The sequence below is a fragment of the Meleagris gallopavo genome, chromosome 6 (genome assembly GCF_905368555.1).
Source record: "Meleagris gallopavo chromosome 6, MGAL_WU_HG_1.1, whole genome shotgun sequence".
Lineage (NCBI taxonomy): Eukaryota > Metazoa > Chordata > Aves > Galliformes > Phasianidae > Meleagris > Meleagris gallopavo.
This window is the reverse complement of record NC_139409.1, coordinates 40,692,012-40,707,794: the sequence shown is the minus strand read 5'-3', so window position 1 is coordinate 40,707,794 and position 15,783 is coordinate 40,692,012. Positions and strand designations below refer to the sequence as shown.

At 38.9% G+C, this 15,783-nt stretch overlaps 1 protein-coding gene across 1 annotated transcript in view; it reads left to right on the top strand.

The window, feature by feature from the left end:
- Positions 1-15,783, top strand: part of ZNRF2 (zinc and ring finger 2) — a 56,456-nt gene that overhangs the window by 22,472 nt on the left and 18,201 nt on the right. The window contains exon 2 of the mRNA XM_085226440.1: positions 7,654-7,749. Within this exon, the coding sequence (XP_085082566.1) occupies positions 7,654-7,749 (96 nt within the window). The remainder of the gene's footprint in view (positions 1-7,653; positions 7,750-15,783) is intronic.

Sequence of the window (15,783 nt, the reverse complement as noted above, 5' to 3'; positions counted from 1 at the left end):
GTGGGCAAATAACTCTGACATGGTTTCTTGATTGAATTTATTTTCTTTTTTTCTTTAAGTATTACAAATTGGAGTACAGAAGAGTGTAACAGAAGTTTGATTTGACCAGTACTGTTGTTACTTTAACAGGAGTCTGAATTATTTCAGTCTATTTTTTTGCTGTTCCTAGAATCTCATTTGGTAGTCCTTTACATGGTTACATGTGAAACAAAAAAGTGAAAGTAGAGGCATTATACTTGGACAACATGGATATGTTATTCTGTTTGATATTCCTATCGACGAACTTAGAGAATATGATCTAGATGGAAAAGAAGGTGGATGCAGAAATAGAAAGAAAAAATCCTCTATCTGTTCCAAGAGAGCAATTCAAGCATTTAGCAGTGGTCTACATTAGGTCTATTTTCAGTGTTCTTGGGGAACACTTTAAGAAATGAAATACAGTGCCAAACTTCTATGCAGCTTTGCCTCCAGATCTTAGAATTCATTGCTGTTTTTGACACATTAGAAAGATGTTCAAGATTTCTCAAAAACAAACAGAAAAACCCCACTACTAATACTAAATTTGAGGGGAAGTAAAACAACTGCCACCACCATGAAACTGGACCTGGCTTGTAACAAGTCTACTGGGGATTTACAGATTGCTGATGGGTTATGAATGGAATGGCACAACAATCAGTTGGTTTGTTTACAGGATAAGCATCCACATATGTAAAGGATGGAGTATTGGTGTCAGCTGAATGGTATGATAGGTAACTAGTCATTTCTACATAGGACTTACAAACTCTTAGCCTGAAAGCTCTGCCCAATTTTGGCAACACAATATTTAAAAATTGGGCAGAGTCCAGAGGCAGCGATAGAAATGAAAGTTTTTAGATAGCAGAGCCTGTGTGGAAAGATTAGAGTAACTGGTTTTGTGCAGGCTAGGGGAAAAAGATGAGGAGCACATGCTTTCTAGTGTGAGCATGTATATTGCTATAAAGGACAGTTACCAGGTGCTTTCTTTGTCTGCTGAATGCATAAGAAGTAAATGATCTCTTTTTGTAAGTGAGGGCTGCCAGATTAGACATAAGGGAAGATTTTCTAACGCTCTAGGAATAGGTGATCAGCACTGCAGGTTGCCTAGGATGATTGTAAAATCTTTCACTAGTTAAGGGTAGATTAATTCCTCAAGGTACACTTACCCAGTTTCCCTGCATTGGATGAACTCAGTGACCTCGAGTCCCTTTCTAACAATGTTTCTCTGACTGTGTAAGGTATTTTCCATTTAATGGGGAAAGACATTTTGTTTTTGTTTTATCTTAGTGTTGTTATGCAGACTTTATTTGCATGGCAGTATTCTTGTATACCATCATATTTACTGGATGCTGTGCCTTCAGATTGCCTGTACTTATTTCCCTGAATTCTGAAGGACAAGTGCAAGTATGTAAGTAACATTTGTCAGGCTTCTTAATTCTCAGACACGTTTTATAAAACTATGTGTATGTAAATATTTCTCTTTGTTTATGTCTTGCTTAAATATAAACCGAGATGAATTTTTTCTGTCTAACTTGAAAACATGCATATAGAAACTTGCCCTTGTTAGATATTTATTTTTAAAGGACAATAATTATCACTATGCATTTAGTTTGGTTTTAGCAATGTCTTTGTTGAGACTTTTCTGCTGGAAGTTTACTTGGGTGAGACCGACGCTGTCTCTTTGGTTTGTGTTATTTGTGGTCGCTTCTCGCTACTAGTGCTTACCATTAAACAAAAGGAACATCCTTTCTTCTGTGCAGGTCTAACACTGCTTTAAAATTTCCTTTATATGCAGTTCTGTGACACCGCACCATGCTGTCTGGAAGTTGTCTTCTTGTTGTTTTGTTTTTTTTTAAACTTTTTTCCTCCTACTCCAAAAGTGATGAATGCCAAAATGGTTTTGGAAAAAAAGTTATTGTAGAGGTTGAAGAGCTTATCATTTGTTGGATTGGTTTTGTTTGCTTTGCTGTTCGCTGAACTGCAGGCAAAATGCTCTGTTTGCAAAGCAAGGCAAACACAGCAAGATATCAACAAAAGGTTGAAGTTGATATGGATACTGTGAGTGGCCACCCACCAACCTGTCCTTGCAGGCAGTTTCCAAGCCTGCCAGAGACAAAAGTTATGAGTTCTGTAGATGGAAGTGAGAAATGATGGAATTTCTTGGCTAACTGCAGGTTCATTTGCAAAAGATAGCAGTCTGATCAAAGTGATAGATTCAGGGGGGAGTGAGTGAGAGAATTCACCTCTGAATACTGAATTCCTGTTATTTAAGCAAGTTCAGTTATTTCAAACTTTCTATGCCACCTTGAGATTTTCTAGTCCCTTCGCTGCAAGCTGCTGTTCTGTCTCTGTTCTTGTAACTGTACTTTTTTCCACGACTGTGGTTCTGTTGTAAGTAGTGTGTTACTTTCACTATTGTACTCAAGGTAGTGAAACTCAATGTGAGTTTGTAAGAATTTTTCTGTTTGGTGTGTCTTAAGCATGCACTTGTTGGCTAGCTGTGTGTGCTAGTTCGATTTGGTACTCAGTTCTTTCCTGCTGTACAGAAGGAAAATGAGAATGAGAAAAGGAATGAGAGGTGGCTCTTCCCTGGTATACTATTTTATTGCAGGTAATGTTCTCTACAGTGTGAGACAGAAGGGCAGCTTTGCAATGATATGCTGACCTAACAGTGACCTAATACAAGGGTGATAGTAGCTTGTCTTTAATGCAGATAAAGCATGCATCCCACTTTTTAGCTTGCCGGGGCCACGTTGAGGGAAGAGGAATTGTCTTGAACTACATATGTGTAGATTGTTCTGAAAGTAATGCTTCCTGTTTATTTTCATGGCAAGTACAGTGAATACGAAGAGCATAATAACACTACTTCATAGAGTAAATTCTCAGCTACAAAACTGTTTTTCAACACATTCCACCTCCATTAGCTATGCTTTCTCACCAATGATGAACAAGAGCCTGCACGCTGGGCTTGTAAAAATCTGCACCAGTGGAGGTGACCCACTGTTGCCATTGCTGAATCATGCCACCCAGTGTCTCACTGTGCTCACATCCACTGGTTGGTGTCCAGAAATGTTCAGCAATCATTAATGAATGTCACTGAGTGCCTTTTTTCTGCATGGAGGAATTCAATCCTACCTCATTGCTTCATCTGTACTTCTATATCAGATGCCATTCTGTCAGACTGCCCCTCTGCTGCCATCTGTCACATGGCAACAACATGTAATGGGATATTGGTGGGAAGGTTCAGCCTCTGCTGCTGTACCACCAACATCTGTCTATAATGTTGTGGGCCAACATAAGAAAACAGGAGGCATTACTTTCAGAGCAGCTCTTGTAAAATATATAATATAGGTTATGTATATATAAGCAACAAAACTTATCTTAACCATTTGGTAATTTTTGAAAAACAAACAAGAAAAGGGGCAACAAACATAAAATCAGTGGAGTGTTTGATCTTGTTTTTGTGAAACCAGTGCATCAATCTGATTTGATGGCAGTGGCTAGTGAGCTCTCAAGGTGCTCATTAGAGATCTTTGATGAAATTCTACTCTTCCTGTGCTTCATCCTTGACAATAGTTGTTCACAAATGCACGTACTGCCAGAGAGCAGTGCCATGAGTAAGGTGTGATGGTGAAATGGTGGGCTGGGCCATGGGTGGGACATGACTGGGATAAAGGATGCTGAGAAACTTTGTAAGAGTTGCATTTTCATCTGGAACTGTGTGTCGTGCACTGTGCTGTCATTGTAAGCTTGTATCCGTGTACGTAAGGAAGTAGTTAATTGCAATTCAGAGTTTTCTCAGGACGCTTCACCTGATGCCACCTCATCTGATGACTACATTCACTCTGTCCTCCAAGTGTCAGTGAATACTTTATCTGTGAAACTCAGTGAAACAAGCCATGTAAAGAGCAAGTTTCTTTTAGCCAGTCACCGATTGTTGAAGTAATATGAAACTTTCATAAATTTATCAGAATTGTTCGTTGAAACTGGTGGTAAAAACAAATATGGACTATAGATGTTATTAGCCTGCTGAGCAGGGGTACAATAGAGTCTTTGTTCTTATGGAGTACTTAATTGTAAACTGGGTCATGAAACTGTTGCCTTCTGATTTGAGAGAAGATGGGAAAACACCAGCTTTTTTAGGACTTGAACTGGTGTTTTGGGTGGTGAATGTTCACTTATTTATCTTTTAAAGTACTCTTAGATATATAGTGTCTAACTTCAAAATAACTTGTTGTTTGGGGTTGCTGAAGAGGTTGGAAATATCAGTATCCTTCACACAAAACGTGCACTGTGCATCTCTAGAGCTAAATCATGAAAGTAGTGATTACAACAGAACAACGTGAGGAAATGACATCTGGGATTTCATTTGCTTTAGAAAATTTTTCAATAGATCTTGAAAGTTCAAGGCACTTTTTCTGCTGTAATGATGGTCTCTGGCTCACAGCTGATGCTAGTCAGTGGAAAAACATTTTCAACAAAGATACCTTTACCACTGGCTGTTAGTTTGGTCTTAGTTCAGTGTAGTATCCTCTATCTCTGGAGTTCTTTACAGTATTATTCTGTCTATTGAGTACAACCGTAGCAGTTGGATATCCCAGACTTGCTGTGTCAAGAGGATGTCTTTACTTGCTTACCTGTTACCTTCAGATCCCCCTTGATACTGAACATGTCGTGAGACACCATGTTGTTAAGATATAGCACTTACGGACGTACGTAGCACATGATGGTTTTGGCTGGAATAGAATTAAATTTTTTCATAGAGACTCACATGGTGCTGTGTTCTGGAGTTAAGATGAAAGTAGTGTTGATAGCACACCACTGTTTTAGTTACTGAACAATGCTGTACAGAGCCAATTTCAGTGAGGGGTCTTTTAGGGGGCACAAGGAGCTGGGAGGGGACAGATCTGGAACAGCTGAGCCAAACTGGCCAAAGGGATTTTCCATACCGTGTGCTTAGCAGTAAAAGCTGGGCTGAAGGAGGAAGAAGGAACACTCAGAATGGCTGCATTTGTCTTCCTGAGAAACAGCTACATGAAATGAGCCTTTCTTTCCTGGGAATGGCTGAATATCTGCCTGCCCATGGGAACGGAACAGAAAAATTCTTTGTTTTGATGTGCTTGCACATACAGCTTTGCTTTACCTGGTAAGCTGTTCTTATCTTAACCCACAAGTTCTTGCACTTCTACCTCTCTGACTCTCTCCCATCCCGCCTGGGGAAAGCACGTGGCTGTGTGGTGCTGAGCTGCTGCCAGATAAACCACAGCACAGGAAAAACATATTCAACTGAGTACTGTAGGGGGATAGCCAGAAAGATCTTTCACAGCTGTCTACTTTTAAGCATAGTTTTAAATTAAAATCTTCATTGCTTTCACTGATGAGTGCTGCTGCTGCTGCTATTGTTAATGATGTTATTATATACTCAGTCTCTCCCTACTGTTCTTTTTGTATTTAAGTCTTCCATACCAGCATTTCTGGAAGAAGTACCTTTTAAAAAGACCTATTAACTTCAGAAGTGGTTCTGAGAACCTCTTGATGATTTTCCTTTGCCCCTACGCTTCTGCTTAGAAGTGCCAATGACTCTAGGGAATAGCTCAAAGGGTTTTGTGCAGAAAGCAGACATACCCTGTTAATGACTGTCCCACTGCTTAACTAGCCATAAACATAATTGCTAACCTGCTGTAATGCAAACACATCCTTCTGGCACAGCAGGGCTGTCTGCAGTGTATGAGGAAGTTGCATGCTTTTCACATCAGAGTAAGTTGTCAGTTATGCCACATAGAAGCATGTAAATGAGAATAAGGGATGAGTCTTAGGAGTTTTCTTGGCTGTGACTAGACTTAAAAGCAATCAACTGCATTTGGCTGATAACAGTCGAATTTACCCCTAGGTCAGTTTCTGAGGGAAAAATGTAACAAAATGGTCATGGGTGATTTTGAGTCTTTGGAGGACTAAGATACTAATTTAGATTTTAGTCAGGTTGAGCTGCTGCCCTGGGGAAAGATTACACAGTGGCTGAAGCTTTTTTTTTTCTTTTTAATTTATCTTTTGTCTGACAAAGCTTTCTCCAAGTAAATAATCCCTTCAACCCGTTTTTCAAAATATGTGATTGGTTGTTTTGTGCTTGTTAAACTGTGGTTGTAACTTGTGTTAGTAAATGTGTGAACTTGAAAAGGGATATTAAATAAATAGAGAAGAGCAATACTTGTAATGAAGTGCAGCACTGAAACAAGAACAAGTAGATGTGAACCACTTATAACTAAAATGAGAAGAATCAGAGTTGTGTTTTATCTCAGGAAGTGGTTTCAGAGGACATGTTCAGTTGCTGTTCAGAGTTCCTCATGTGTTTTGCCAGTTGACTGTTTTGAGTTGCTTCCTATTATCTGTACCAAAAGCAAGGGAGTGCAATACTTTGTGTCAGTTGCTTCATCTACATCTGAATAATAATTAACAGTAAAGATCAAAATTCTCAGGCATCAGTAACTTGGAAGTGCAGCATCAAGTCATTAAATAGCCTTGGCTGAATTGGTTCATTGTGGACTCCCAGAAGTGTAAGTTCAAAAGCAAGGGACAAAGTAATAGGGAAGCAGACATGGATGCAGATATTGGTAGGAGTCACAATAGCCACTTATACGGTATCACTGCTTTTCCTCGATGTCAATGAAGAAATTTGTATTGAGTATGGGTTTTGATTAATTTCAAGTAGGTATTTTTGTTCTGTATTGTCTTGTCAGTATGCTTAACAGCTGCTATTCGTCAGGATCCTTGCTGGGTGCTTTTTTGTCTCACTTGTGTGTTAACTTTTCTAGCAGATCAAATTCAGTCTACTGCTCATACTTTTTTTTTTTTTTTTTTTTGGTCGTAAAACTTGGCCAGCCAGTCTTATTCCTTAGCTAGAAGACTACTGTCTTTGGTAACGACATAAATTAATAGTCTATGACAAAACTACTTAATACTTTATGCAGTTGCATCACAATCCAGACTGTCTCAATTAGTCTTTATCCTGCATTGCCTCAGGCTTTGACCTCACAATAAACTAGGTTGTGCTTGGCTGGGATGGGAGAAGTCAAATTCAGTGCTACAGGAAATACTAGTGATTTGGTAGATGAGGTGACACCTCTGAGTGAATGTTTTCCCTGTGCTGCAGACTGGTAAAGGGTGGGATGTAAAACAGAGATTCTTTGTTAAATGTTCTATGCTATTCCTGGTAAAAGTGAAACTTGATTCAGAGCTCATCTAGTCCAACCCTTCCTCCCTACCCCCGATAAAGCAGGTAACATGCTTTAATGGTTGAGTGCTCCCTATGTGTCCAATTTCTGTTTAAGTAGGATTGTTACGCTCTTCCTTCGGTCTTGAGCTGAACTTAGAGTTGTTGTGAAGCTTTACCTTCCAGAAATGGTAACTTGTTAACAATTGGCAGCAGATCCATTTGCCAAAGCAGCAGTCTGTGTTGAGGTCTTTGGAAATCAAGGGGATTACACTCATGTAAGAAATGTCAGCTTTTCATTTTTAACCCAATAGATTTATTTCTTTATTTTTGGCTTTGAATATTTGCAGAGTGTTTATTTATTAATTTTGGCTTGAACATAAACATTTCTACATGGCCAAGTGTACTCAACTTACTTTTTTTTTTCATAGGATTCAAGTGCCCTGTATGTTCAAAATTTGTATCTTCTGATGAAATGGATTTACATCTCGTGATGTGTTTGACAAAACCAAGGATAACCTACAATGGTAAGAAAGAAGTAAGCTGATCGTTATTTCTTTATTTTAAACCTTAGTGTAAATAATTTTTTATTAAGATACTCAAGTAACTAATACAGTTGACTCAGTGTGGTTTTATCTGTAGTTAATTTTTTCAAAATAATTCTTTTGAATGTATAAAATACATAAAATATATAAAATTATTCTTGTTTGGGTGTGTTTTATTCCATTTCTGATCACAAGGTCAGATATTGATCAGTGTCCATTTAGTGTCCTTTCTAAAAAAAAGCTGATGTATAAATAACCTACAGTGCTATGGACTCACTGACTTCCTTGTTCCTTTGCTTTTATGATATCTTACATTGTACTTTGTCTTGGAATAAGTCTTGAAGGATGGTTTGGCCCATCTTATTCTTTGTCTGGATAGCAATAAAGCATCAGGGACACTGGAACAAAACATTAGCTGCAAAAATGATTTGAAATCATATAGTTGTGAAATCCATGTCGAAGTGCAGTATTCAGCTAAAGTAAATATAGATTTATTTATTTATTTATCCTGTTGTTGCAACATATATTTGAGGAGGTTGGCTTCATTTAGCAGAGAGTTATGTTTCTTTTTGATCCATTGGTGGTGGTGATTGTTTTCATTTAGATTTGGACTGAACAGTTTCCAAGGTAGGTTTTTAGAGAACTGTGTACAGAGAAATGATGAACATAAGGGAGAAGCAGACGAGTCAGCCCAGTGAGGGAGGGATAAAGTACTTGGGGTCAGTTTGGATGGAGCAGGAGGAGGCAGGCTGGCAGAGAGCAAGCTCTGGCTATAATCCAACCCATGAGATGTGCACAAATTACAAGTTGACAGACTGAAATCCTTTGCCTCTGCTGCTTCTTACACGTACATGCAAGCACATTCATCCAGTGAACATTTTTGTCCAAAGAAACAGCAATTGCATAACAACCTCTTAATATTTCTGATTGTGTTCCATTGTACCGCAGTGGTGCCATATTCAGCCTGTTTTTTTCCTGGATTGTTTCTCCCAGCTGGCCCACAATTAATTGGAGCTCTTTGAGGCCATCTTGTTATCTTTGTGTAGTCCCCTCAGTCAAAAAAAAAAAAAAAAGAAAAAAAGAAACAACAACCCATCTAGAAATGAGCAGAAATAAAAACTTCTAAGAGGCGCCTGACACCACTCTCTTGATAATCTGCAACATGACAAAAGTCAGTTGTGGACAGTATAGTATGAGGTATTATCTGAAACGTGATTTGTCAAGTTGAGGCAGTCTCTTATACTAGGAAGTGGTGTGATACAAGCTTGAAAGGAGAAAACTACGTAAATTGGTTTGAGAGACACTTAACTGGAATTATGGTTTCATTCTCATAAACCCTTAATAGAAGTGTGCATTGATCCTTTTAATTACAGTTGGTTAGCTTCTGGACCTTCAGACTAAATCTTAAATTATAGTACAAATTACTTATTTTACTGCAGTGTAAAGAAATTAAGGATATGGCTTCAGAGTTGGGTATCACTCAGTAATTTGGGGCATAGTTGGGATCCATTTGAAAAGAATAAAAGAAAATTAACTAGCAGATCAATAACTTGACCAAATGCTGCTGTGATTACAGGCCTAGAATTGTATATGAATACCTAAATGCATTTTTTCCTCTATTTTTGCTGTTTGCCAACATAAGGAAATCGGAGATGGATCTGTCTTTTTGCCATAAGCTATAGGAAGGGCATCTTGAATTTTGCTTGCAAGAAGAAAAAGTGTTTCTATTGACTTTTGATTTCTTTCCCAAAGGGGATCTTAATCTCTTTATGCTTTACTTTCTCATAGTTATTTTGGGCTCTTGCTGGATGTACTCAATTAGACCCATGTAGGCATCATTTGTTTATGTTGGTCGCTGATGGTTTCCTGCTTCTGTCTAGGAGGAGAAATACTTATATTTCTTTTACTTGCTGTTCTCTCTTCATCTTGAATTGAAAGTAGCTGAAGGAAGCCTTAGGCTTTTGAGGGTTGGGAGATGTTTTAAAATTGGGCAGTTGGATTGAACTGTGTGTCTATCTAATTCTGTACCAGTTAAGTTTCCTCATACTGTAAATGTATGAAGATGAGTTGTTCTTTCTAGGAAATGTCAGGGAGCAAATTATGCATCTTGTGCGATTTTTGAGACAGGCATTCTTCCTTTTTAATGCAAGCCTAAGGCATGTAGTCTTCCCCAGAAAATGTCATAAGACTGTTTAGTTATGATTTGAAGTTTAAAAAAAAAAAAAAACAACAAGTCCTTACAGGCTATTTCTCATTGCTTTCTGAGCTACCTTTGTGTTTTGCTTTTGGCCATAGGAAGAGCCACTGAACAGCAGTTTGTGGCAGCTGGCTGATTTTTCATGTTTTCTGAAAGAGTGGTCACAAATTTGTCCTAGTTCTATGCTGGAAGTTGTTCTGATTTTCATATAAATAAATCAGTACATTTTATTGGCCTTTTAAAATCATGCGACTTCTCTCCGATAGAGATCTCATTGATTCCTCAATTTGACGTGTACTAGGAACTCTTTTTTTCTGTGGAACTTTGTTCCAAATATCTCTTAAACTACTTGTGGTGCTCAGGTCAGTATATTGTTCTGATACAAAAGCTGTTAGCATGGGTTGAATTGTAAAACACTGAAAACATTGTGGTGGTTAGTGTTAAAGCAAAGCTGTTTAAGACGGTCTTTAGCCATTAAGAATCCTCTCCATAGTGATTTTTGCTGAGCTTCTGAGAAGCCCAAATAGGTCCTGTGCACTGGCTAGCCGCAGGTTGCTAGAAGCCACTTTTATGGAGAAAGTGGATTGCTGGTTAGTTGACTTGTTCCTTTTGTCGAGTTTGTTTGTTTGCGGGGTGTGTGTGTGTGTGTGTGTGTGTGTGTGTGTGTGTGTGTTTGGGGGCGGGGGGGATTCTGTTGAAAACAACTGCTAACATCATACACAGCCATACCACTTCTGTTCAGCTTCTCCAGGCATGTCTTCTCTTTCTTGTCTGCAATGGTGAGTGACATGCAGGGCCCACTTAGAGGCAACTCTCTCAGAGATGCTGCTCATGGGCAGCCCTCTTGGCCTGGCAGAGCTGTTTGCTTGAGTAACACTCAGTGCTTTGGAACCAACTTGCCTAGACCTCTGTGCATCAACTGCATCAATTCCAGCTGCTGAGAGGCAGGTGATTAGACTTACCTGGTGAAATGTATGTTTTGAATGCAATTATAGCTTTGTGTATTTACAGTATGGGTACACTTTTTCATTGGAAGACGTTTAAAAATGAGAAGACCCTAGCGAGAGGGCTGCTGGTGGCTTAAAGCAAACTAGTTTTAGCTGTCCTGCAACTAACGTTGCCTAGTCCTTTTGAAGAAACTTTGCAGCTGGTTCTGTCTGAAGTAATTCTGTTTGTCTTTTTGAAATGCCTTTGTTTGGTTCTCAGGACACTTTGTAAGACTTTATTATTATTAAAGGGCCTCTCTGCCAGCAGGGACTAGCAGACTGGCAGCCTGCCAGCTGGGGAAGCCAGTGACCCCGGGAGCTGGGAGAGCCAGTCAGCTCCCTGCCTCCTTGGCTGCTCGGCCAGCCGGCCTCTCCTCTCTCAAAAGTTTTCATTGAATTAGCACATTCCTGTGGAATATTTTGGGTTTCATCGAGTCAGCACTTTGCATCGGAACGTTGTTCTACTGGAAACTTTCTCAGTGGGCCTCCTTAGAGCCGTGTGCTCAAGCTAGAGCTGCTTGGCATCAGCGCTGCTTTCTCTCAGGCTGCTCTGTGTTTAATTCAAATATGGCAGTGGGTCTGATTAGCAGCCAGTGCACTTACTGAGATTTTTGTTCAGGAGAAAAACGTGCGCTAGTCTGATTTTAGGGAATGTTAAGATATCCATTGCACAAGCTGCTGGAGGATTTTTCATGACCCAAGGTAACTGCTTTGCAATTTTTCTTTTAGGTTAGCAGGGCTTTCTTATGAAGGGTGTAAATACAGCTAATTCTGAAACAGTTTAAAAGAGGAATGATAGTACTGTTTGATGTTTGAAGCCTGCATGTGAGTTTCATAATCCTGAATTGGCATCTGCCCGAGCAATGATCTTGTTACAGAGGTTATCAACGTTTACATGACAACTTTAGCATATGAGTTATATCAACGAAAGATTGGCATAAATCATCCAAAGAACTAAATACAAGTATTTTTTCAAATATTCTTTGGGAATTAGACTTTTTTTTTCTATCACAAGTTCTATCGTTTTTGGATTTGTGGCTGTTTCAAAACCTTTGGGTTTTGAACTTACTCAGCTGATACTGCTCAGTAGAAGGGAAGAGAAAGATTGCATCTTAACTTAGCACTTGAATCACTGAGATCTGTGATTCTGGTAGTTCTGCCTCTGCAGTGATGTCTTTTCCTTCGTTATATCTGTGCTGAAAAAAAAGAGGGTATTTTACCCAGCAGCTCTCTCTTCTGATGCTCTGAAGACATCAGTCTGAAGAAAATAAGAATTACCAACTTCAAGTTCATGTCCCTACCAGGATTCTCAGGGCATGAGACCATACCCTAAGAGACCTTGCAAAAGGGCATGGTGCCAGTCTGCCTGGAAAAGCTTAAGCCATCCTCCTTGTCCTCATCCTTTAATAGGACTAGACTTTCAGCAAAGCAGTATAGAATAATACCAAGGAAGTTCTTTCATTCCGAGATTTAAAATTCTCCTTAGAACTTTTCAGTTCTTCCAGTCTGGAGTTGAGAAATATCCTCGGTCTAGAGTTTCTGGCTTCTTATTTTGCCCTAGGAAATCCTGTGCTCTCCTTGGGGTTGTATTGTGACAGACAAAGAGCACACTCTGCAGTAGGACATGAACAGACACTTAGCCTGTGTCTGCAATTAAAATAGTGCCATTTACTTCATTTTGATCATGTGTACTCATTAAAACCCTCCTGATTATGTAGGAGCCTCATTCAGTTTCCCTAATGCTTTACAACTGTTTTCTAATACATTTCTTTAAAATAATTAGAACTGTTAAACATCTGTTGAACTTCAGGATTTTTTGTAGTATAATGACAGTAGAAGAGCACTGTTATAGGAAAATAAAACTTTAATCTCAAACACAGCTGTTATTCTGTGAATGAGTGTAACATCAGCTCAGACCTCATAATTGTCTTGCAAATGTTACAGTTTCAAGAAAGAAACTTGTTTTTGAAGGTCTTGATCAAAGTATATTGATTACTTTGTACTTCCTCTGTTTGGGAATTGTTTACCTTTTCAGCAAGGAGGAAACTTCCACTGTTTTTCACCTTTGCAGGCCTTGGATTAGCTATGAAGAAAAGTAAGGTCACGCTCAAGTTGCAGTGTGGATCTACCTGCTAAAGGAGGTGGGATCTGCTTCTGTGACCCCATTTCAGCCTCGGTGGGTGAATTGGGTCAGTCTTTGATAGTATGGAATTGGAGCATTTTCAGAGCTGCAATCCCTAACCTTTCCTCCAGACCCAAAAACAGTTAACTCTTTGCCACAAGGAAAGAAAGGTAATTGTGTATTTTTAACAGTGTGGCTGTGAAGAAAGCTCCCAAAAGAGGAACGCAGTGCAACTGTGAGAGAAGTGCCTCAAATATCTGGAACAGCAGTTCTCAGAACTGCAGGCTATTCCATTTATCTTGCTAAGATACAATCTTGGAGGCTTAGTGGTGATGGTTTAAATATCAACGTTGCTCATTAGCTTACTCTTCATGTAAGAAAAAAAGGAAGCATAGTTTTGTAAAGTAGCTATCACTGGTACAGTTTGGGAATGCTTAGTTGATTATAATAGATTTTCTTGACTGTAATGAATTCAAGTCAACACACGTGCATTCCTCTGTAGGATGCAAAACTTCAGGACGTCAGACATCGCATCCATTCATCTTTCTACTTTTCTCCAATTTGTCTTGAATGCTACTGACTATTTTTAATGAACCTTTGGGGAGAAGGGTATTTGTTGGTGATTCTGTGCACATTTGCCTTGAGCCAGATGTAAATCTAGACAGTGCTTCCTGTGATGGAGCCGTCACAAATCACTCTTGGCCAACATAATGTCACCTCATACTTCAGCTGTTGAGAGTGAGATGACAAGTTTTTCTCAGTAGATTGAAGTTGCCTTTATATAAATGCATACATATGCCATGGGAATATTTTCAATGCAGCACTGAATAAATACAGTAAAGCTTTTGAGAACTGTAGAAAAGCCCATTTCTGAAAATGGGATCATTCATGCTGTGAATAGCTCAAGTTGTTTCTTTTCCTTACAAACTACTCCTAATTTCAGATACTTCTGTTGTCTTGTTTTGGTACTGACAATGCTGCTGAAGTCAAGTGACAGTTCATGTCCCAGAAAATTATAGATACACCTGTGAACCAGTGCTACAGAGAACAGCTGCATGCGAAGAAAGGAGTGATTCAGATCAGGTTAGAAGAGGACTTGATATATTCTACTGTATGTCATCGTGCTTCTGGTGTTATACAATGGCAGTGCAGTGCTGCACGCAGCAGAAAGCTAAGGAGCAGTTTTGTTAGCTCAATAGCAAATGCTCATTGTGCTGTGACTGTGCAGCATGTGATCCAGGCAGATAGGAGCTACCTTCCATGTCTTACACTTAATCAGTCTTTAGCTTTGAGAGGTCATTTGGAGGATGTCATAAATTGTGTCTGCAACTGCTGCAGTCTTGTGACTGCTGGGAATTTAGCTTCAGGGAAAATAATGTTCCTTGTTTTGAATGGTAATTCTGCAGTTTGTAAATCTGATATCTCTAAATCCTTGTGATTTTATTCCTCTTTTTGCTTTAATTGCTCTGCAGAAACAATACTCTTGAAAGCAGACATCTTTTCCTCACCGTAGAGAATACCTTTCATTGACTGAATGTTGAAATATAAGTACTCAAAATCTTAAGCTCTTAAAAATAAATGCCAAACTGCATCTTATGGAGCGATCTGTGTAGGAATCCCATTGTATTTTCTTTCCCAGATTCCTTACTGTTTTGCAGGAACTAGAACTGATTATTCAGTCTTTTTTTTTTTTTTTTTTTTTTTTTTTTTTTTTTTTTTTCCCTAAAGACATACAAAGCAATGAGCAGCACTCCTTCTTGTTCAGAAATGGCCCCAAGGGCAGATCAATTGAAAATAGAGCCTGAAATGCCATTTGTAAGGGCTTCTGTTTGATTTTCCCTTTAGATTAAAATCTTGCTTTAAAACTTGCTACCCTCTGATCATTTAAATTGTCTTGCACTTCTGACTTACAGACTCAAAACATCAATGATAAAAGAAGTCAGTACAATTTTTTGTAGTGGGGGGAAGGGGTGAGGGTGTCCGGTGATAGAATAAGTCTAACTCTTCCAAAACAGGCTGCATGAAAACTCTGTCACAGAGTGCTTTCAAGTCTGAGTTGGAGATGATCACTGCTTACATAGGAGAAAAATTTACTTGCTTTTTAAGTATTCGTAGTGAAATGCAGTGATTCTAGACCAGCTTGTAAATTCTCTACTGACAGTGATTACATTGACTGTATACCGACATAGCTGCCAAGGAGTAGACTAGCTACCTAGGATAGTAGGCTTCTCTACATCTCCCTGGAGGAACCTCCTTGCTCTCTAAAGTTTGTATAACTTTGTCTCACGTGGCCACAGATTTGTGCAGCTGCAGAAATAACCCCAATTCTACCACACAGCTGAAACAGGAAAACTTCATTGATAATAGATTCAGGTAGCTTTTACAGATAACATTAGATAGTAGGTTCCCTTCATGTAACTAAGTAATAATTTAGTATCTAATGATAATGTTAGCATATAGGCAATGTTTACTTGTCTGGGGGAGGGAAGAGGGAGTAAGGAATTGTTTGGTTGATGTTTTTATTTTTTTTTTCTCCTCCAGTTCCAAGTGAGTCTGTTTTGATCTATGCCTCTATTAGCTAATATACCTTGTTGTAACGGCATATAGTTGCTTTGGTAGCCTGTCTATTTAAAAACAATGAAAGAAAGAAAACCTTTAAAATGGTGGTAGGTAACTGTCTTTTGGGGTCATCATTTTTTAAATTGACTCCT